The sequence below is a fragment of the Oncorhynchus clarkii genome, chromosome 16 (genome assembly GCF_045791955.1).
Source record: "Oncorhynchus clarkii lewisi isolate Uvic-CL-2024 chromosome 16, UVic_Ocla_1.0, whole genome shotgun sequence".
In the NCBI taxonomy this organism is placed as follows: domain Eukaryota; kingdom Metazoa; phylum Chordata; class Actinopteri; order Salmoniformes; family Salmonidae; genus Oncorhynchus; species Oncorhynchus clarkii.
In genome coordinates this window covers 42,587,736-42,608,671 of record NC_092162.1, presented here as the reverse complement: position 1 = coordinate 42,608,671, position 20,936 = coordinate 42,587,736, and the positions used below count along the sequence as shown (strand labels likewise).

The 20,936-nt window shown below is 44.3% G+C and overlaps 1 protein-coding gene across 1 annotated transcript in view; it reads right to left on the bottom strand.

Annotated features, from left to right (window-relative positions):
- The window catches only part of LOC139368502 (basement membrane-specific heparan sulfate proteoglycan core protein-like), a 159,128-nt gene that overhangs the window by 22,938 nt on the left and 115,254 nt on the right, over positions 1–20,936 (bottom strand). The window contains exons 51-68 of the mRNA XM_071107471.1: positions 20,442–20,564; positions 19,587–19,787; positions 13,479–13,627; positions 13,157–13,234; positions 11,025–11,160; positions 10,624–10,784; positions 10,356–10,491; positions 9,770–9,913; positions 8,082–8,216; positions 7,739–7,920; positions 7,277–7,472; positions 6,828–7,007; positions 4,817–5,077; positions 4,475–4,637; positions 3,331–3,428; positions 2,504–2,770; positions 2,263–2,375; positions 1,994–2,141 (exon numbers count right to left, since the gene is read on the bottom strand). Of these exons, the coding sequence (XP_070963572.1) occupies positions 1,994–2,141; positions 2,263–2,375; positions 2,504–2,770; positions 3,331–3,428; positions 4,475–4,637; positions 4,817–5,077; positions 6,828–7,007; positions 7,277–7,472; positions 7,739–7,920; positions 8,082–8,216; positions 9,770–9,913; positions 10,356–10,491; positions 10,624–10,784; positions 11,025–11,160; positions 13,157–13,234; positions 13,479–13,627; positions 19,587–19,787; positions 20,442–20,564 (2,871 nt within the window). The remainder of the gene's footprint in view (positions 1–1,993; positions 2,142–2,262; positions 2,376–2,503; positions 2,771–3,330; positions 3,429–4,474; positions 4,638–4,816; positions 5,078–6,827; positions 7,008–7,276; positions 7,473–7,738; positions 7,921–8,081; positions 8,217–9,769; positions 9,914–10,355; positions 10,492–10,623; positions 10,785–11,024; positions 11,161–13,156; positions 13,235–13,478; positions 13,628–19,586; positions 19,788–20,441; positions 20,565–20,936) is intronic.

Here is a 20,936-nt window from a genome sequence, read left to right as displayed (position 1 = left end):
TCTGTGCCTTTTTGCTTGACATCATGGGAAAATCAAAAGAAATCAGATTTTTTTTTATTTGACATTTTAGACATCATCTGTACAAACAATAGTACGCAAGTATAAACACCATGGGACCACGCAGCTGTCATACCGCTCAGGAAGGAGACGTTCTGTCTCCTAGAGATGAACGCACTTTGGTGCGAAAAGTGAAAATCAATCCCAGAACAGCAAAGGACCTTGTGAAGATGCTGGAGGAAACAGGTACAAAAGTATCTACACTGCTCAAAAAAATAAAGGGAACACTAAAATAACACATCCTAGATCTGAATGAATGAAACATTCTTATTAAATACTTTTTTCTTAACATAGTTGAATGTGCTGACAACAAAATCACACAAAAATAATCAATGGAAATCAAATATATCAACCCATGGAGGTCTGGATTTGGAGTCACACTCAAAATTAAAGTGGAAAACCACACTACAGACTGATCCAACTTTGATGTAATGTCATTAAAACAAGTCAAAATGAGGCTCAGTAGTGTGTGTGGCCTCCACCTCCCTACAAGCCTGGGCATGCTCCTGATGAGGTGGCGGGAGGAGATCCTGAGGGATCTCCTCCCAGACCTGGACTAAAGCATCCGCCAACTCCTGGACAGTCTGTTGGTGGATGGAGTGAGACATGATGTCCCAGATGTGCTCAATTGGATTCAGGTCTGGGGAACGGGCGGGCCAGTCCATAGCATCAATGCCTTCCTCTTGCAGGAACTGCTGACACACTCCAGCCACATGAGGTCTAGCATTGTCTTGCATTAGGAGGAACCCAGGGCCAACCACACCAGCATATGGTCTCACAAGGGGTCTGAGGATCTCATCTCGGTACCTAATGGCAGTCAGGCTACCTCTGGCGAGCACATGGAGGGCTGTGCGGCCCCCCAAAGAAATGCCACCCCACACCATGACTGACCCACCGCCAAACCGGTCATGCTGGAGGATGTTGCAGGCAGCAGAACGTTCTCCACGGCGTCTCCAGACTCTGTCACGTCTGTCACGTGCTCAGTGTGAACCTGCTTTCATCTGTGAAGAGCACAGGGCGCCAGTGGCAAATTTGCCAATCTTGGTGTTCTCTGGCAAATGCCAAACGTCCTGCACGGTGTTGGGCTGTAAGCACAACCCCCACCTGTGGACGTCGGGCCCTCATACCACCCTCATGGAGTCTGTTTCTGACCGTTTGAGCAGACACATGCACATTTGTGGCCTGCTGGAGGTCATTTTGCAGGGCTCTGGCAGTGCTCCTCCTGCTCCTCATTGCACAAAGGCGGAGGTAGCGGTCCTGCTGCTGGTTTGTTGCCCTCCTACGGCCTCCTCCACGTCTCCTGATGTACTGGCCTGTCTCCTGGTAGCGCCTCCATGCTCTGGACACTACGCTGACAGACACAGCAAACCTTCTTGCCACAGCTTGCATTGATGTGCCATCCTGGATGAGCTGCACTACCTGAGCCACTAGACTCCGTCTCATGCTACCACTAGAGTGAAAGCACCGCCAGCATTCAAAAGTGACCAAAACATCAGCCAGGAAGCATAGGAACTGAGAAGTGAAGTGGTCTGTGGTCACCACCTGCAGAACCACTCCTTTATTGGGGGTGTCTTGCTAATTGCCTATAATTTCCACCTGTTGTCTATTCCATTTGCACAACAGCATGTGAAATGTATTGTCAATCAGTGTTGCTTCCTAAGGGGACAGTTTGATTTCACAGAAGTGTGATTGACTTGGAGTTACATTGTGTTGTTTAAGTGTACCCTTTATTTTTTTGAGCAGTGTATTATTCTGACATCTCACATTCTTAAAATAAGGTGGTGATCCTAACTGACCAAAGACAGGGAATTTTTACTAGGATTAAATGTCAGGAATTGTGAAAAACTGAGTTTAAATGTACTTGGCTTAGGTGTATGTAAACTTCTGACTTCAACTGTATATTGCCTTCCACAGTGTTTCTATACAGCTGACTGACCATGGACTTTGAGGGTCGTTAAGGCCTCCACTTTGCCCTGCTTGTTGGAGGCAGTGCACACGTAGATGCCAGAATCCTCGTGGGTCACTTCGGGAACCGTCAAGGTGTTGACTACCTGTCTACACTTAGGAGGGAGTTCCCCATCCAGCTAGAGAGAGAAGGACACATAACATGATACAAAGGGTCAAATCAGGATCCTGTTCACCAGGCACAAAGCAGATGAAAATGGTCAGAAACAGATAGGCACTATCTAATAGTTTGTTGGCTACCTTGGACCATTTGATGGCAGGCACTGGGTATCCTGATGCCACACAGGGCAGGACAGCATCTGATCCCACTGTCACTTCGTTCAGCTCTGGCAGAGCTGCGATCTGGGGTAGGGCTTTACAAAGAAATATCCAACAATACATGATCAGAGGGGACAAGGGCTATAGGAGTACGTGTGTTGTGTCTTTGTGTCTATGTGTGTTTGCAGACGTACAGGTGCAGTACACTTCTCTTTCTACTCACACTGGACATGTAGGACCACCTGAGACTGCACAGAGCCCACGTTGTTGGTGGCAGTGCAGCGGTACTGTCCAGCGTCAGCATCAGACACCTGCTCGATCTTCAGCATGCCTCCCTTCACCATGATGTGTGCCGGCAGAGGCCCTCCCACCCTGCTCCAGTGCACTGTGGGCTGGGGCTCACCGATTGCCTGGCACTCAAACTCCACGGAGTTACCCACCATCACTGTCTGCACAGCGGTACGTACGTTGATCATCACCTTGGGCAGGGCTGTAGACGGGAGAGAGTTAATACCAACATTAAATTAATGCTGGAATGGATATATTTAGGGGGTGTCAAACTCATTTTGCCCCGCAGGCCGCATTCAGTCTTCACCAAGGTCCGGAGCACTGCAACTAAAATGTGTTATATCTCCATGCCGTCAAAACAAGCAAATAGTCCTCTAGCCATCGCTTTTAAAATGTTCCATGCTCCCTGACTGTCTAACATTCGTTTCATTGACTGTTAGCAAGCTGGACAGAGAAAATATACTATAAAATGTAGGTCCACTTCTACACAGTTTCAGTTTGGTTTTAGCCATTTCAATGTCAATTGAGATCGTTTCCCCGCCCCCAAAATAAATAAAAAAGTCACCCCCCTGCGGGCCAAATTGAATGAGCTCTTGTGCCGGATCTGGTTTGTGGGCAATATGTTTTATGCCCCTGATTTCGAACAGAATTATAATAGATTGCATAGAGCGGCTATACAAAATTCTCCGCTGTTATAACTCAGGGTTGTGTGTCAAAACGCGTGTCAGTGTGTCTCAGTGATTTTGTGGATGTTGGACAGACCTTGAATGGTAAGCTTGGCGGAGTCCTGGGCCTGGCCGTGAACACTGGTGGCTCTGCAGATGTAGATGCCCTCGTTGCGCTGCTCCAGGTTCTCAATCCTACATAAAAGTACACAAACGTATCAGCACAAGACAGATGACGGAAATGCACTTCCTGATTTCACCAAGTGGGACGTGACCCTGGATCATCATCTGGTTGATCCGTGTTTCCTGTATGCTGGGAATTGGGAAGCAAGTTCAGGTAGTGTATTTAATAAATAAATTAACATAGACCAAAACAAGAAACACGGGTAGCTTACAGACATGAACACTGGAACAGAAACAATAACGCCTCGGGAAAGAACCAAAGGGAGCGACATATATAGGGAAGGTAATCAGGCAGGTGATGGAGTCCAGGTGAGTCTGATGAGGGGCTGGTGCGCGTACCGATGGTGAGAGGTGTGCGTAATAATGAGCAGCCTGGTGACCTCGAGAGCCGGAGAGGGAGCATACACGACAGATCATCATTTAGTTGTGTTGATCCTGGATCGTATTTAAGTTAGGTTGATCCTGGATCATCTTTAAGATGTGTTGATCCTGGATCATCTTTAAGTTGTGTTGATCCTGGATCATCTTTAAGTTGTGTTGATCCTGGATCATCTTTAAATTGTGTTGATCCTGGATCATCTTTAAGTTGTGTTGATCCTGGATCATCTTCTAAGTTGTGTTGATCCTGGATCATCTAAGTTGTGTTGATCCTGGATCATCTTTAAGATGTGTTAATCCAGGATAATCTTTAAGATGTGTTGATCCTGGATCATCTTTAAGATGTGTTGATCCTGGACCATCTTTAAGTTGTGTTGATCCTGGATCATCTTTAAGTTGTGTTGATCCAGGATCATCTTTAAGATGTGTTGATCCTGGATCATCTTTAAGTTGTGTTGATCCAGGATCGCATTTAAGTTGTGTTGATCCAGGATCGCATTTAAGTTGTGTTGATCCAGGATCGCATTTAAGTTAGGTTGATCCAGGATCGCATTTAAGTTAGGTTGATCCAGGATCGCATTTAAGTTAGGTTAATTCTGGACCCTCATTTATTTGTGTTGATCATTATAGGTATTTTGACTTCCTGCTGTGAAGTTTCTCTCCTGGTGGGTGTGACTCACCTCAGCACCCCATCTTTGATGTGATGGTTGGGGGGCAGGGCTCCTCCCTCCTTCAGCCACTCCATGGTGGTCCCCAGGCCTCCTGCAACAGAGCAGGTAAACTCTACAGCACTACCCCGGGCCTTTACCTCCACCTGAGGAGACACACGCACTGCCAGGGGGGCTACACACACATCCAAACATCCACACCAACACATCCACACACCACATGAGTTCCCAGTCGCATGGCTTTTAGGTTTGCTTTTCATGAAAGCATTTCCCATTGCAAAGTAATTGAGCTGTCGGCTCAATTTGGTTTGCCAAATAAGAACAGACAAAGCTGTAACTGAGCACAGTACTTACACCTGACAGTGACTGTGGCATGTGCTTCACTGGTGCCCACTTTGTTGGTGGCGACACACTTGTAGGTGCCAGCGTCCTCGGGTGTGGCTAGGTTAATCTGGAGGTCTCCTCCTTGGACGTCGGCCCTGGTGGACAGGCTGCCATTCAGCTTGGTCCACTGGAAGAGCAGGGGGGGAGTACCATGGGCCAGGCACTGCAGTCGGATCACCTCGCCCACACGCACTGCCACGTCGTTGGGCAGGGAGGTGGCATAGGGAGGAGCTGTATCCAAGGAGGTTTAGTGAGTAGAGACAGGGACTGGTATTGAGACATTAGGATGATTTGAACATGACCTGACCTGTTCACCAGACGTGCTACCTTGTCCCGGACCTGCTGTTTTCGACTCTCTCTCTACCGCACCTGCTGTCTCGACCTCTGAATGATCGGCTATGAAAAGCCAACTGACATTTACTCCTGAGATGCTGACCTGTTGCACCCTTGACAACCAATGTGATTATTATTTGACCCTGCTGGTAATCTATGGGCATTTGAACATCTTGAAGAATAATCTGGCCTTAAAAATGGCCATGTACTCTTATAATCTCCACCCGGCACAGCCAGATGAGGACTGGCCACTTTTAAGAGCCTGGTTCCTGTCTTTGGTCTCTTCCTAGGTTCCTGCCTTTCTAGGAAGTTTGTCCTAGCCACCGTGCTTCTACATCTGCATTGCTTGCTGTTTGGGGTTTTAGGATGGGTTTCTTTATAGCACTTTGTGACATTTGCTGATGTAAAAAGGGCTTTATAAATACATTTTATTGATTGATTGATAGATTGGACAATGCTACTCATGAGCGAAGCAAGGAACGGGCACCGAAGACCAACATTCAGTCACAATGCAAAGCTATGTTTCATATACACTAGTGGACCAGTTCCTTATTATCTATGTTGTGTATCAATCTTTCAGTTTACTCGTGTTCATATCTATACACTTCCGGTCAAAAGTTTAGGGTCACTTAGAAATGTCCTTGTTTTGAAAGAAAAGCACATTTTTTGTCCTTTAAAATAACATACAATTGATCAGAAATACAGTGCAGACATTGTTAATGTTGTAAATTACTATTGTTGCTGGAAATGGCAGATTTCTTATGGAATATCTACATAGGCGTACAGAGGCCCATTATCAGCGACCATCACTCATGTGTTCCAATGGCAAGTTGTGTTAGCTAATCCAAATTGGTCATTTTAAAAGGCTAATTGATCATTAGAAAGCCCTTTTGCAAACTAGACACTCTAATGTACTTGTCTTCTTGCTCAGTTGTGCACCGGGGCCTCCCACTCCTCTTTCTTTTCTGGTTAGAGCCAGTTTGCACTGTTCTGTGAAGGGAGTAGTATACAGCGTTGTACGAGATCTTCAGTTTCTTGGTAATTTCTCGCATGGAATAGCCTTCATTTCTCAGAACAAGAATAGACTGATGAGTTTCAGAAGAATGTTTCTGGCCATTTTGAGCCTGTAATCAAACCCACAAATGCTGATGCTCCAGATACTCAACTAGTCTAAAGAAGGCCAGTTTTACTGCTTTTTTAATCAGGACAACAGTTTTCAGCTGTGCTAACATAATTGCAAAAGGGTTTTCTAATGATCAATTAGCCTTTTAAAAAGATAAACTTGGATTGGCTAACACAACGTGCCATTGGAACACAGGAGTGATGGTTGCTGATAATGGGCTCCTGTACGCCTACGTAGATATTCCAATAAAAAAATCAGCCGTTTCCAGCTACAATAGTCATTTACAACCTTAACAATGTCTACACTGTATTTCTGATCAATTTGATGTTATTTTAATGGACAAAAACTGGACATTAAACAAGGACATTTCTAAGTGACCCAAAACTTTTGAAAGGTAGTGTATGTGTACCCATATCTATCTCCATAGTGTTTCTGTACAGACTGGGAACTTGCTTTCAATGATGAAACCAATCTATCGCTCATGACTAGCTGGCCAGACCAGCGTGCACAAATTTTGAGACTCACTCTCCACGTCCAGCATGATGGTGACTTCGGTGGTGCCCATGCTGTTGGTGGCGTTGCAGATGTACTCTCCAGAGTCTGCCCGGCCAACATTGGGCAGGATCAGCATGTTGTCCACTACCTTATGTCTCCAGGGGAGAGGGGCACGCAGCTTAGACCACGTGATCTTAGGGACAGGGAAGCCTGAAGAGTTGATTTTGAAAGCACAATGAATATCAGTGTGTGAAAAGGACTTGTACAGTCAATTATTTGTCATGCCAATTCTATGATCTTAGCAAAGAGGAGGTGACTATAACATCCATTTCCTCTCAGCTCTCATTTGCATAATATCATTTTACTTAAAAGTATTCTCTGTACTAACAAGTATCAGTACAAACAATACAACAATTATTCTCTTCTCAGTTCTCTTTGCTATAGTACTCATTTGTGTAATTTAAAGGTGGATTAGTTACCGTGAGCGTCACATCTCAGTGTGGTGCTCTGTCCCTCCACCACCACCATGAGGGGATCGGGCACAGAGGCACGGGGCGTGACGGGCACCTGGGCAATCCCCTCCACGATCACCTCCACCCTGGTCTCTGTGGTGCCCTCGTCGTTGTGGGCTGTGCACACATAGGTACCACTGTCCTCTGGACGGGCCACTAGGACCTGCGGAAGGGGAACAGCATTACCGGGTCTGCCCAGCGTATAATAAATAGCACACCCTGTCATTTAGTTTAGCGCGAAAATGAATGATATCCAAATACTAGGGCAGGTTACCCAGACACAGATTAAGCCTAGTCTTATACCAAGAAGCCATTTGAGAACCTAGGATTCAACTTAATCTGGGTTTAGGAAAGCACAAAAGCTCAGTAACAATGACTTGGAGGTTTCATAGGAAGTTGAGGATCAGGAACACAAATGCAGTACACTACCTGCATGACGGCGTTGGACTCCATGGGCACAGGGCTGCTAAGCATGGTGTTGCGGGCGCTGTCCAGTCTGTGCCATGTGACAGATGGGCGTGGCTCCCCGGAAGCCTGGCACTCCAGGTTAATGGGTTCACCCATCCTGACTCGCACGGGCCCCTGAGGGGTGAGGGTCGCTACAGGAGACTCTGGAAGGAAGGATGACATCATCACGACGAACAACCATTTGGTCACTCTGTTGCCACGGCAATTACTAAGGGGGCTGTAACAGAGGGCAGATGCTCACGGTGAACCACATCAGAAACATCAACACCGTATGTGTGTGTGTGTGTGTCTGTGTGTGCCATACCTCTGATGATCAGAGAGACGATACTCTGGGTGATTCCAAACAGGTTGGTAGCCACACAGTTGTAAGTGCCCTGGTTGCTAGGGCGGGCGTCAGCGATGGTGAGGACAGTGCCGTAATGGCCAATCTTCACATTGTCTACAGAATTAAAGGTTTCATGTGGAATCTTTTAGTCTGTCAAGTACATCTCTGACAAGCAGCAACTTTGTGTGTTTGATTAAAAACATAGCTAAATATGAAGGAAATGTAACAGGATACAGACTATATTATAGTACTATATATTACTGTAGATATTGCAGGTAGTTTGCTTGTGTGGATAATGACATGATTCTGACATCTGAAATGAATATTACTAAATGCAGTGGTGTAAGGTACTTAAGTAAAAATACATTAAAGTACCACTTAAGTAGTTTTTTGGGGTATCTGTACTTTACTTTACTAATTATAAGTTTGACAACTTTTACTTCACTACATTCCTAAAGAAAATAATGTACTTTTTACTCCATGCATTGTCCCTGACACCCAAAAGTATTCGTTATACAGTATTTTGAATGCTTAGCAGGACAGGAAAATTGTCCAGTACATCCCTGGTCATCTCTACTGCCTCTGATCTTGCGGACAGACTAAAGGGAAAGAGGGATACCTAGTCACTTGTACAACTGAATGCATTCAACTGAAATGTGTCTTCCGCATTTAACCCGACCCCTCTGAATCAGAGAGGTGCGGGGAGCTGCCATAATCGACATCCACGTCTTCGGTTCGGCGCCGGGGAACAGTGGGTTAACTGCCTTGCTCAAGGGCAGAACAACAGATTTTTACCTTGTAAAAAGCTCAGGGATTCGATCCAGCAACCTTTCCGGTTACTGGCCCAATGCTCTAACCACTAGGCCACATGCTTCGTTTGAAAATGATGTCTGAGGGTTGTAGTCTGAGGGTCTTATGTCTGAGGTTTGCTATCCGTAAATTAGGGTTGCTATTCGTAAATAAAAAAAAAAAACATGAAAATTGCGCTGTCTGGTTTGCTTAATATGAGCAATTTTGATACGTATATAAGTATATTTTTGCAATTTAATTTACTTTTGATACTTAAGTATATTTAAAACCAAATACTTTTAGACTTTTACTCAAGTAGTATTTTCTGGGTGACTTTCACTTTTACTTGAATCCTTTTCTACTAATGTATCTTTTCTTTTACCCAAGTATGAGAATGGGATACTTTTTCCACCACTGACTAAATGCCTTTCTGCAAAAGTCGTATGGAATTGGAGCCTCCCGAGTGGCGCAACAGTCTAAGGACCCAGGTTCGATCCCAGGCTGTGTTGCAGCCGGCCGCGACCGGGAGACCCATGAGAAGGCACAGGGGAGGGTTTGGCCAGCCGGGATGTCCTTGTCCCATCACGCTCTAGTGACTCCTTGTGGCAGGCCTGACACACGCACGCTGACTTCGGTCGCCAGCTGTAAGACAGTACGGTGTTTCCTCCGACACATTGGTGTGGCTGGCTTCTCGGTTAAGCGAGCAGTGTGTCAAGAAGCAGTGTGGCTTGGCAGGGTCGTGTTTCGGAGGACGCCCTCTCCCGAGTCCATTCGGGAGTTGCAGCGATTGGACAAGACTATCTACCAATTGGGGAGAAAAGGGGTAATAGTAAAAAAAGAAAAGTTCAGACTTATTGACTAAATGGGAGGGGCCTCACCAGGAAGGGGCTGGTTGTTGGACAGTTTCCACTCCAGCCGTATGGGCTCTGCTCCACCGTAGACTCTGCACTTGAAGCTGGCTGACTCTCCCTGTCGCAACGCTGCACTTTGGGGCTCAATGGAGATGATGGGGGTCTGCAGACCTACTCCAGGAAACACACATCATTACAACAGGACAACATTTCCTCTCCTCACTCCAGTTCACTTTGGTTCTAATCCTACAACATTTACCAGACGGTGTACTGTAAGTACCAGATCAAGATCATGATACTGTAGGTCTAGAGCCTCCATGGGAAGCAAATACAGAACACGAAAAACTAGAAACCCAGGAAGGTTTGAACCAGGATAAGATCACAGTGTGGAATAGAAAAACATACTCTCAGAGGTCACTTTAGGGAGGGTTGGAAAACTGGACAACTGGAAAAGTACCACCGTACCTGACGAAAGGCCACTAAATAAAGTTCTCTAAAAAAACAGATGTTCCTACTGTATATGCCTCTGGCTGTTTCACCATCATCCCTGGTGATATCAGTGGGGAGGAGAGTTTCATTGTACTGTCACAGAGAGAATGGCTTAGTGACTTACGAGAGGAGGTGGCAGTGACTGAGACAGAGACTGAGGCCTGACGGACAGGAGTACCAGGCCCTCCCTCCACAAGACAGATATACTTCCCAGAGTCATCTGGACCGGCAGAGAGGATACGCAGCTTGGTGCCCAAAACCTACGCACGCACATACACACACACACACAGTACATATGAGTGACTATTCAGATGAAATAAACAGAACAGATCTTCATGACATTACCAATTAGCTTTTACTAGCTGTGCGTGTATGTGTGTGTGTATTCCAACCTGGTGATTGGCGGACAGGCGTCCACTTTCCCTCCTCCAGGTGACAGCAGGTGGGGGGTTACCAGGGACAAAACAGTTGAGGTCCAGGCTCTGTCCCTCCTGGACGTCAGCTATGGAGGGCTGGATGGTGATGGCTGACGAGGTGGTGTCTCCTCCTATTGCTACACAGCAACAAACGCAGGATACAGACATTTACAAAAGTTATATTACTGTCAACACACAGCAGTACTCCTCTGGGGTAGGTTGACCTGGGTCGTGTTCAGTAGGGCGAAAACGTTTTGAAACAGAATGAATCAGTACTATCTGAACTTGTCCACTACAATACAGCAGTTTTTATATATTGTTGCACAGCATTTTAAAATGTGTACCCTACTGATAACGATCCAAGTGCGACCTCTCACCTCTATTGACGGTGACCTCGATGCGAGCCTCTGAGGATCCGATGGAGTTGGTGCCCACACACAAGTAGGTGCCAGAGTCAGACGACTTGATGTTAGGGATTAGCAGGGTGCCAATGTCTGTGCGCTCCATACTGGCCTAGAGAGGACACGGCAACGATGAAGAAGAGGGATGAAGACTATGTCACAATGGCCTTAAGACACGGACTACTGTGGTATGAACTACCTGACAATGATCACGTCTCTACCCAAATCCAATAGAAGGACACCATACAGACACATGAGATGACTTACCTTTGGAGAAACGCCTACTCTATAAACATTGGATTTCACAGACCACAAATGGTGCAAACAACAGACAGACTTGACATGATTTTTAATCCATGAGGAGGCAAAACCAACAAAATCACATTGCAGGTGGATCTTCAGCATATATATATATATATACACACCATTGTTATACGGTTGTGATTTGTGACAATGTTTGTGTTATGATAATCATTAAAAAGGCTTTTCAGCTGTGCTTTGCACGAAAGAAAACAAAAAAAATCAAACCAGTTGGTTGGTTGTTGAGAATAGTAATGTTTCCTTTCATCAACATTACTATGATGATTCTACAGGTACAACTGTTGAATTGACAACGAATAATGATCACTATTGAAATAGTTACCAATGACATACAGTAGATGTCTTTGACACTCGTTAGTAGTAGACTACAGTAGGTATAGAAGTATGTTTTGTAGTCCATAGTAGTATGTTTTTGGACACTTTTGTACACTTAAAATAATCGTTGTTGAACTGAGTATAATGTTGACAGGAATGGGAAACTGTTAGGGAATTAAGATATATGACATAGGCCTTTGAGCCAATGGTTTCATCACAGGCAATACAAATCTTCTCTATCCATGTATGAAATCACTGGAAATGCATTACAGATGTTTCCTAATACTTACAACATCATCAACCCTATGCCTTCATCTCTAAATGAATCCCAATGTTCAACAACCAAACACAATGGTAAGACAGCGTGATCCTCTTTTCCAATGGGGAAATAATCAGCCTGTGTATGGTAATGTCAAATCGAGTCCCTAAGCAACTACTTCACACTTAACTATAATGGACAGTGGGGTGGACCTTGTCAATATTTCAAACCTTATAAAACATCAGCGTGTAAAATGGACCAGTGTTTTGGCTGAGAATACACAGTAGTACACCTAAAGATAATTTAAAGGGGTGTGTCTAGAGGGAATTTAAAGGGGTGTTTCTAGATGGAAAATTTAATGGGGTGTGTCTAGGTAGAGTATTTAAAGGGGTGTGTCAGGGCTGGGCTGGGTGGATTACAGTATCTGGGAGGTGGTGGTGGTGTGGCATCCATCCGTGGATAAAGCTGCTTAGCTCCGGGCGAGTCAACCGTGAGGGCCAGGCTAAAGTGAGCAGAAGCCGTGGCGAGCCCGGCTCAATGTGTGTCTGAACCCATTCACAAGTTTTCAAAGCAATCCATTTGCGAGAGCACACAGAATTTCTGCGTGGCCGCACGGCAGAGCCCGAGTCCCCCTGGGAAAAGCTGACACAACGCTGAAGCTCTCTGAGGCAGAACAAAGCCCAGGGCCTCGGGTGGCAGAGGAGACACGAGGTACGGAGGGAATAACCCAAAGCCCCTGGGGGGGGGGGGGGGGGCAGGACCTGGCACGAGGAAGCAATGTCCCAAATACCTAGCTATGCCCTGGGGCCTGGGTGTGTACATAGAAGAATACTAATAATAATGTAAACAGAATGGAGGGGATCAATATGTTTTTTAGGACAAACAAATGTCAGGGATGATATGATCATGTGGACAAATTTGAAAATGGAGGACGATGGATGGATGGATGTGACACTTATAAGACAAAAACAACAACTAAACCATGCCATACGCATCATGGAGGCTTTGTGAGAAGCTATTTGCTTGTGGTGAATGAATGGTGGTTACCGTGTGTGATGATGAATCAAAGGAACGTTTGATCATGCTTTTAGTAGAGTGTGTTGAAGGGTCAGTAGAGGTCAGTAGAGAACAATGGGTGGGTCAGTAGAGAACAACAGGTGGGAAGTAAGAGATGGGACAGACAGACATCGAGACAGAGGACAGATGGACAGACCTGCAGCTCCTCAATACGTCTCTGTAACACATCGAGACTGTTGCTTTTAAACTGTTGGAAACCGTGAGAAGGAATGGCCTGAGCAAAACGTCAAGAAAAAAGGGGGGGAATAAAAAAAGGGGAGAAGGAAACACAAGAAGGAAAAAACAACGGTATGTCAAAATACACCAGAATTCACTTTTTCACCAACACAACCCACGGTGAGATACCAGCACCATATATTATATACAATACATAATAGTTACTCTTCAGATCAGGATATATCCCAACCACATCCTGAGTCCCAGGCAGAAAGTATCAGATAGAAAGGACCTGTGTTTACCTGCGGGGGGAGTTGTCCTTCCTGTTTCTTCCAGGTGAGTCCGGGGCTGGGCCTGCCTCCAGCCCTGCAGTACAGCCTCAGAGTCTCACCCTCATAGATGTCCACCCTCTGGGGGCTCACCTGCACGTGGGGCAGGCTGGCACCTGAAGCTTTCAAGCACACAGGAAGGAAACAGGAGATGACCAAATGAGTACCCAACAAGACTGGTAGACAATATGGGCCGGATTCAGAGTATTCTCAAGTAACAATACCACCCTATGAACCTGTGACATTGACCTGCTGTTGATGTTGAGACCCACTGTGTACGTAGGGCAGGGGTTCCCAAACTTTTTGGCTTCCTGACCCAATTGAGGTGTGTTTTGAGTCGCGACCGACCATAAGTCGCGACCGACCATAAGGGAAAAACGCACACAAAGAAAAAGTCAAAAAGTAGATTCATCATCTCTTCTTCAAAACATTCAACTGAATATAGATTTGAGTATGGTCTTTAGTGACCAATTTTAAGAAACTGACTGTATAATTAGGAAATTAGTTGTGCAGGGTTTATTTAAAATCAAAATGGGGCTTAGATGGTGAGCGTGAGATATGGCGCAGAAACGGGCTGAATTCTGTCTGGGCCCTGGGCAAGAACATTTGAGGCGCTCATCTTGGCAGCGGAGAGACAATTGGGCAGTTTTAAATTTCCTGCAAATCTACACATTTTGCCATGGAGCTGAAAGAACATTTTGCAATTTTAAAGCCAATTTCCTGCAGTTCTATACATTTTGTCATGGATATAGGAGAGAATCTTTCAGTTTTAAGCTTAATTTCCTGCAATTCTACACATTCTGGCATGACTAATGCTGCGTTGTTATGCTCAAACATAACAAATAAAAATAAAAAAAAGCCTGATTGTCGAGCTTTTGTTTTGGTGACTGTAAATTCTGAAAGATTGTCGGCAGTTATTAAAAAATATACACAGTACCTGTCAAAAGTTTGGACACCGACTCATTCAAGGGTTTTTCTTTATTTTTTACTATTTTCTACATTGTAGAATAATAGAGAAGACATCGAAACTATGAAATAGCGCATCTGGAGTCATGTAGTAACCTTTACCATCGGTCCTATTAGCCAACGTACAATCAATCGATAATGAAATAGACAAACTAAGATCACGTAGATCCTACCAACGGGACATTCAAAACTGTAATATCTTATGTTTCACAGAGTCGTGGCTGAACGACAACATTAATAAACATACAGAGGGCGGGTTTTATGCTTTTTCGGGAGGATTGAACCGCGGCCTCTGGTAAGACAAGGGGTGGCGGTCTATGTATATTTGTAAACAACAGCTGTTGCACGAAATCGAAGGAAGTCTCAAGGTTTTGCTCTCCTGAGGTACAATAACGATAAGCTGTAGACCACACTACAGCCGCACCATCAAGAGCATCCTGACTAGTTGCATCACTGCCTGGTATGGCAACTGTTCGGCCTCCAACCGCAATAGAGGGTAGTGCGTACGGCCCAATACATCACTGGGGCCAAGCTACCTCTATATCAGGCTGTGTAAGAGGCAGGCCCTAAAAATGGTCAAAGACTCCAGCCACCCTAGTCATAGACTGTTCTCTGTTACCGCACGGCAAGCGGTACCGGAGCGCTAAGTCTAGTTCCAGACGGTGCCCCCTGCACATTGACTCTGTACCGGTACCCCCTGTATATAGCCTCGCTATTGTTATTTTAATGCTGCATTTAAATATTTATTAGTATTTTGATCTATTTATCATCTCTTTTTTTAAATATAGATTTTTTTACAGTTTTTATAGATTTTGTTTATATTTTATTTTTGTGTTTTTCTATATACACTACCATTCAAAAGTTTGGCGCCACTTAGAAATGTCCTTGTTTTCCATGAAAACATACATGAAATGAATTGCAAAATGAATAGGAAATATAGTCAAGACATTGACATGGTTATAATTAAAGATTTTTAATTGAAATAATAATTGTGTCCTTCAAACTTTTCTTTCGTCAAAGAATCCTCCATTTGCAGCAATTACAGACTTGCAGACCTTTGGCATTCAGGTTGTCAATTTATGAGGTAATCTGAGGAGATTTCACCCCATGCTTCCTGAAGTACCTCATACATGTTCGATTGGCATGATGGGCACATAAGTACCAAACGGTCAAGCTGCTCCCACAACAGCTCAGTAGGGTTGGGATCTGGTGACTGTGCTGGCCACTCCATTATAGACAGAATACCAGCAGACTGCTTCTTCCCTAAATAGTTATTGCATAGTTTGGAGCTGTGCTCTGGGTCTTTGTCCTGTTGTAGGAGGAAATAGGCTCCAATTACGCGCCGTCCACAGTGTATGGCATGGCGTTGCAAAATGGAGTGATAGCCTTCCTTCTTCAAGATCCCTTTTACTATGTACAAATCTCCCACTTTACCACCACCAAAGCACCCCAGACCATCACATTGCCTCCACCATGCTTGACAGATGGCGTCAAGCACTCCTTCAGCATCTTTTCATTTTTTCAGCGTCTTACAAATTTTTTCTTTGCGATTCGAACACCTCAAACTTAGATTAATCTGTCCATAACACTATTTTCCAATCTTCCTCTGTCCAGTGTCTGTGTTATTTTGACCATCTTTATATTTTATTTTTATTGGCCAGTCTGAGATATGGCTTTTTCTTTGCAACTCTGCCTAGAAGGCCAGCATCCCGGAGTCACCTCTTCACTGCTGACGTTGAGACTGGTGATTTGCAGTCAGGTCAAGATGACTTAATGAAGCTGCCAGTTGAGGACTTGTTAGGCATCTGTTTCTCAAACTAGACACTCTAATGTACTTATCTTATTGCTCAGTTGTGCACCGGGTCCTCCCACTCCTCTTTCTATTCTGGTTGGAGCCAGTTTGCACTGTTCTGTGAAGGGAGTAGTACACAGCGTTGTAAGAGATCTTCAGTTTCTTGACAATTTCTCGCATGGAATAGCCTTCATTTCTCAGAGCAAGAATAGACTGACGAGTTTCAGAAGAAAGGTCTTTGTTTCTGGCCATTTTGAGCCTGTAATCGAACCCACAAATGCTGATGCTCTAGATACTCAACTAGTCTAAAGAAGAACAGTTTTAATTGCTTCTTTAATCAGCACAACAGTTTACAGCTGTGCTATCATAATCGCAAAAGGGTTTTCTAATGATCAATTAGCCTTTTAAAATTATCAACTTGGATTAGCTCACACAACGTGCCATTGGAACACAGGAGTGCTGGTTTCTGATAATGGGCCTTTGTACACCTACGTAGATATTCCATTAAAAATCAGCAGTTTCCAGCTACAATAGTCATTTACAACCTTAACAATAGCTACACTGTATTTCTGATCAATTTGATGTTATTTTTATGGACAAAAAATTTTGCTTTTCTTTAAAAAAAAAACAAGGACATTTCTAAGTGACCCAAAACTTTTGAAGGGTAGTGTATATATATTTTTTTTTATTTTCTTAAAACTGCATTGTGGTTAAGAGCTTGTAAGTAAGCATTTCACTGTAGTATTCGGCGCATGTGACAAATACAATTTCATTTGATTTAAGGTCGGGCAATTGTGGAGGCCAGGGCATTTGATGCAGCACTCCATCACTCTCCTCCTTGGTCAAATAGCCCTTACACAGCCTGGAGGTTTGTTGGGTCATTATCCTGTTAAAAAACAAATTATAGTCCCACTAAGCGCAAACCAGAAGGGATGGCGTATCGCTGCAGAATGCTGTGGTAGCCATGCTGGATAAGTGTGCCATGAATTCGAACTAAATCACCACTACACCATCACAGCTCCTCCTCCATGCTTCACGGTGGGAACCACACACGTGGAGTTTATCCGTTCCCCTACTATGCGTCTCACAAAAACACGGCGGCTGGAACCATACATCTCAAATTGGACTCCAGACCAAAGGACAGATTTCCACCAATCTAATGTCTATTGCTCGTGTTTCTTCTTATCTTCTTATCTTCTTGTCCTCTAGTAGTGGTTTCTTTGCAGCAATTCGACCATGAAGGCCTGATTCACGCAGTCTCCTCTGAACAGTTGATGTTGGCATGTGTCTGTTACATTAACTCTGTGAAGCATTTATTTTGGCTGCAATTTCTTAGGCTGGTAACTCTAATGAACGTATCCTCTGCAGCAGAGGTAACTCTGGGTCTTCCTTTCATGGGGTGGTCCTCATGAGAGCCAGTTTCATCATAGCCCTTGATGGTTTTTGCGACTGCACTTGAAGAAACTTTCAAAGTTCTTGACATTTTCCAGATTGACTGACCTTCATGTCTTAAAGTAATGATGGACTGTCGTTTCTCTTTGCTTATATGAGCTGTTCTTGCCATAATATGGACTTGGTCTTTTAAAGTTTAAGTTTAAACTGTAAGTGTTTTCCATCACAAAAAAGTATATATATTTTTATATATACTGAACAAAAATATAAATGCAACATGTAAAGTGTTGGTCCCATGTTTCATGAGCTGAAATAAAAGATCCCAGATATGTTTCATACGCACAAAAACATATTTTTCTAAATTTCTTTACTATTTTGTTTACATCCGTTAGTGAGCATTACTCCTTTACAAGATAATCCATTCACCTGTCAGGTGTGGCATATCAAGAAGCTGATTAAACAGCATGATCATTAGACAGGTGCAGCTTGTGCTGGGGACAATAAAAGGCCACTCTAAAATGTGCAGTTTAGTCACACAACACAATGCCACAGATGTCTGAAGTTTTGAGGGAGCGTGAAATTGGCATGTTGACTGCAGGAATGTCAACCAGAGCTGTTGCCAGAGAATTTAATGTTCATTTCTCTACCATAGGCAGCCTGCAACATTTTTTAAAAACATTTGGCAGTACTTCAAACCAGCCTCACAACCGCAGATCATGTCTAATCACCCCAGCCCAGGACCTCCACAACCGGCAACTTCACCTGCGGGATGGTCTGAGACAAGCCACTCGGACAGCTGATGAAACTGTGGGTTTGCACAGCATATGTGGGAACACATTTTTTGCACAAACGTCAGATATTGTCTCAGGGAAACTCATGCTTGTTGTCCTGTTGTGGAAAATTGCAAGATGATGTTATAATGCTTATATTGCATTATAATGGTTGTTTTATTTGACAGAATAAAGTATTGTGTGTGTGTGTTCTACTGAGGATGGACCTCTATGAGATAGCACTGACAGAAGAGAATTATGATGTCTTTGGGTAATAAAGCCTAAAGAGCATTCCAGATAACATGAGGTAATGTTTTTGTGCTCTACCGTACCAAGGTGAGACGGGTTCTAGTTTGGAGTAGAGAGGGCCAGACACTGGTCTTTACAATGAAAACTGTTGACACAGCAGTAACTGTCTGCTGTGTTTTATAGATATCTTCCATACAAATCTTAACCTTTGTGAACTGTTCCTAAGATCTGTGGTTCGTCAGTGTAAGTTGAGAGGGGTGTATCTTGGCTATAAAAGATCTTTGTACTTTTTGTTGGTAATTTTCAATGGTTCATTAGAGATAGCGCATCATTGAAAGTCAAAAAGGCTATTGCAAAGCTTATTATTAAAAAATATGTAGTTTAAGTATAACTCTGACTGGTGTGTGAAGTTTGTAACTCTCTCCTCATTTAGTAAAGCAGAAATATGCCACCACAGTCCTCACCACATCTTGACCTGACTGCAGTTGAGCGTTGTAACCTACTTCAGTGGGCAAATGCTCACCTTCGATTGTCACTACTTCAGATGGTAGACATGCGTGTACGACAGCGTGTTCCAGTTCCCGCCATTATCCAGCAACTTTGCACAGCCATTTTAAGACGTAGTGGGACAACATTCAACAGGCAACAATCAACAGCCTGATCAACTCTATGTGAAGGAGATGTTTCGCACTGCATGAGGCAAATGGTGGTCAGACCAGATACTGACTGGTTTTCTGATCCACGTCCCTACTTAAAAACAAAAACAAATCTATATTCCCAGTCATGAAATCCATAGTTTAGTGCCTACTGTATTTATTTCAACTGACTGATTTCCTTATTTAAACTCTAACTCAGTAAAATCTTTGAAATTGTTGCATGTTGCGTTTTATATTTTGGCATCCCGCGACCCACCTGGACCCCTGCTGTGACCCACAAGTGGGTCCCGACCCACAGTTTGGGAACCACTGACGTGGAGGACAGCCCGTGATGTGTGTTCTCCGTGGGTGTTGAGGGCCTTGCAGATGTACTCCCCCCCATTCTCCCTCTCCACAGCAGGGATGGTCAGGACCCCTCCACGGACCACAGCATTGGGGCTCATCCTATTACCGGGACCTAAAAACACATAGATTTCATGTTTCCCTTTTGAAAGTAATGAAATTATACAGTGTGAATAAACATTAAGAACACCTTCCTAATATTGAGATGCTGCTGCTGCCCCCCCCCCCCCCCCCCCCCCCCCCTCCCACTCCCACCCTCCCACAGTTGTGTCAAGTAGGTCGGATGTGTTTTGGGTGTTGGACCATTATTGATACACATGGGAAACTGTTGAGTGAAAAAACCCAGCAGCGTTGCAGTTCTTGCGCCTGGGCCAGTGCCTTTGAACAAGGTGCTACTACCATACCTCGTACAAAGGCACTTAAATATTTTGTCTTGCCCATCCATCCTCTGAATGGCACACACACACAATCCATGTCTCAATTCTCTCAAGGTTTAAACATCTTCCTTGAAACTGTCTCCTTCCCTTCATCTATTCTACTCTGATTGATGTGGATTTAACACGCAACATCGATAAGGGATCATAGATTTCGCCTGGTCAGTCTATACCACTAGCAGGTGTTCTTAATGTTTCATACCCTCAGTGTATACTTCCAAAACTTCAAGACTAAGCCAGCATAAACTCCATTGATAAAGAACAAGACAATACAGTTCGTGCTGGCTTAGTTAATGCTATACATTTTCCACTGGCTATAGCCAGGCCTTCCTTACCTATCCATTCGATGGCAGGGGTAGGGTTGCCAGTCACAGTACAGTGGAACTCAGCATGGCCTCCTTGCTGGATGGTCAGGACAGAGGGAGTGACAGTAGCCACTGGCTGGGCCCCCTCGCGAGCTACAATAAGACAGAGAACAGTACAGAATGACTCAGAAATACATTGCCCGCAAAATACGGGACATTAGTGTTCAAAAAAGGGCTGGAAGGGGCTTTTCTGTAGGAAGGAGCTTTGTTTACAGTCAACACTTTACAGCTACTGCATGAGATTGGAAATGATGTCACACTCGATCAACAAACACTTACCTCATCCATTTGTATAATAAATGGTAGCAATAAAGAATATATTCATGGCTACCAGACTGGAACTTGAAGTGACTTTAGTCAGAGTGCTTTTTTGGCTGTAGCGAATTTCATTGAGGCTGGGTCCTGACTCACTCAGGCCAAGACTGTGTCTGTGTGCAAATGCTTATGATGGAAGGCAGAGAGAGG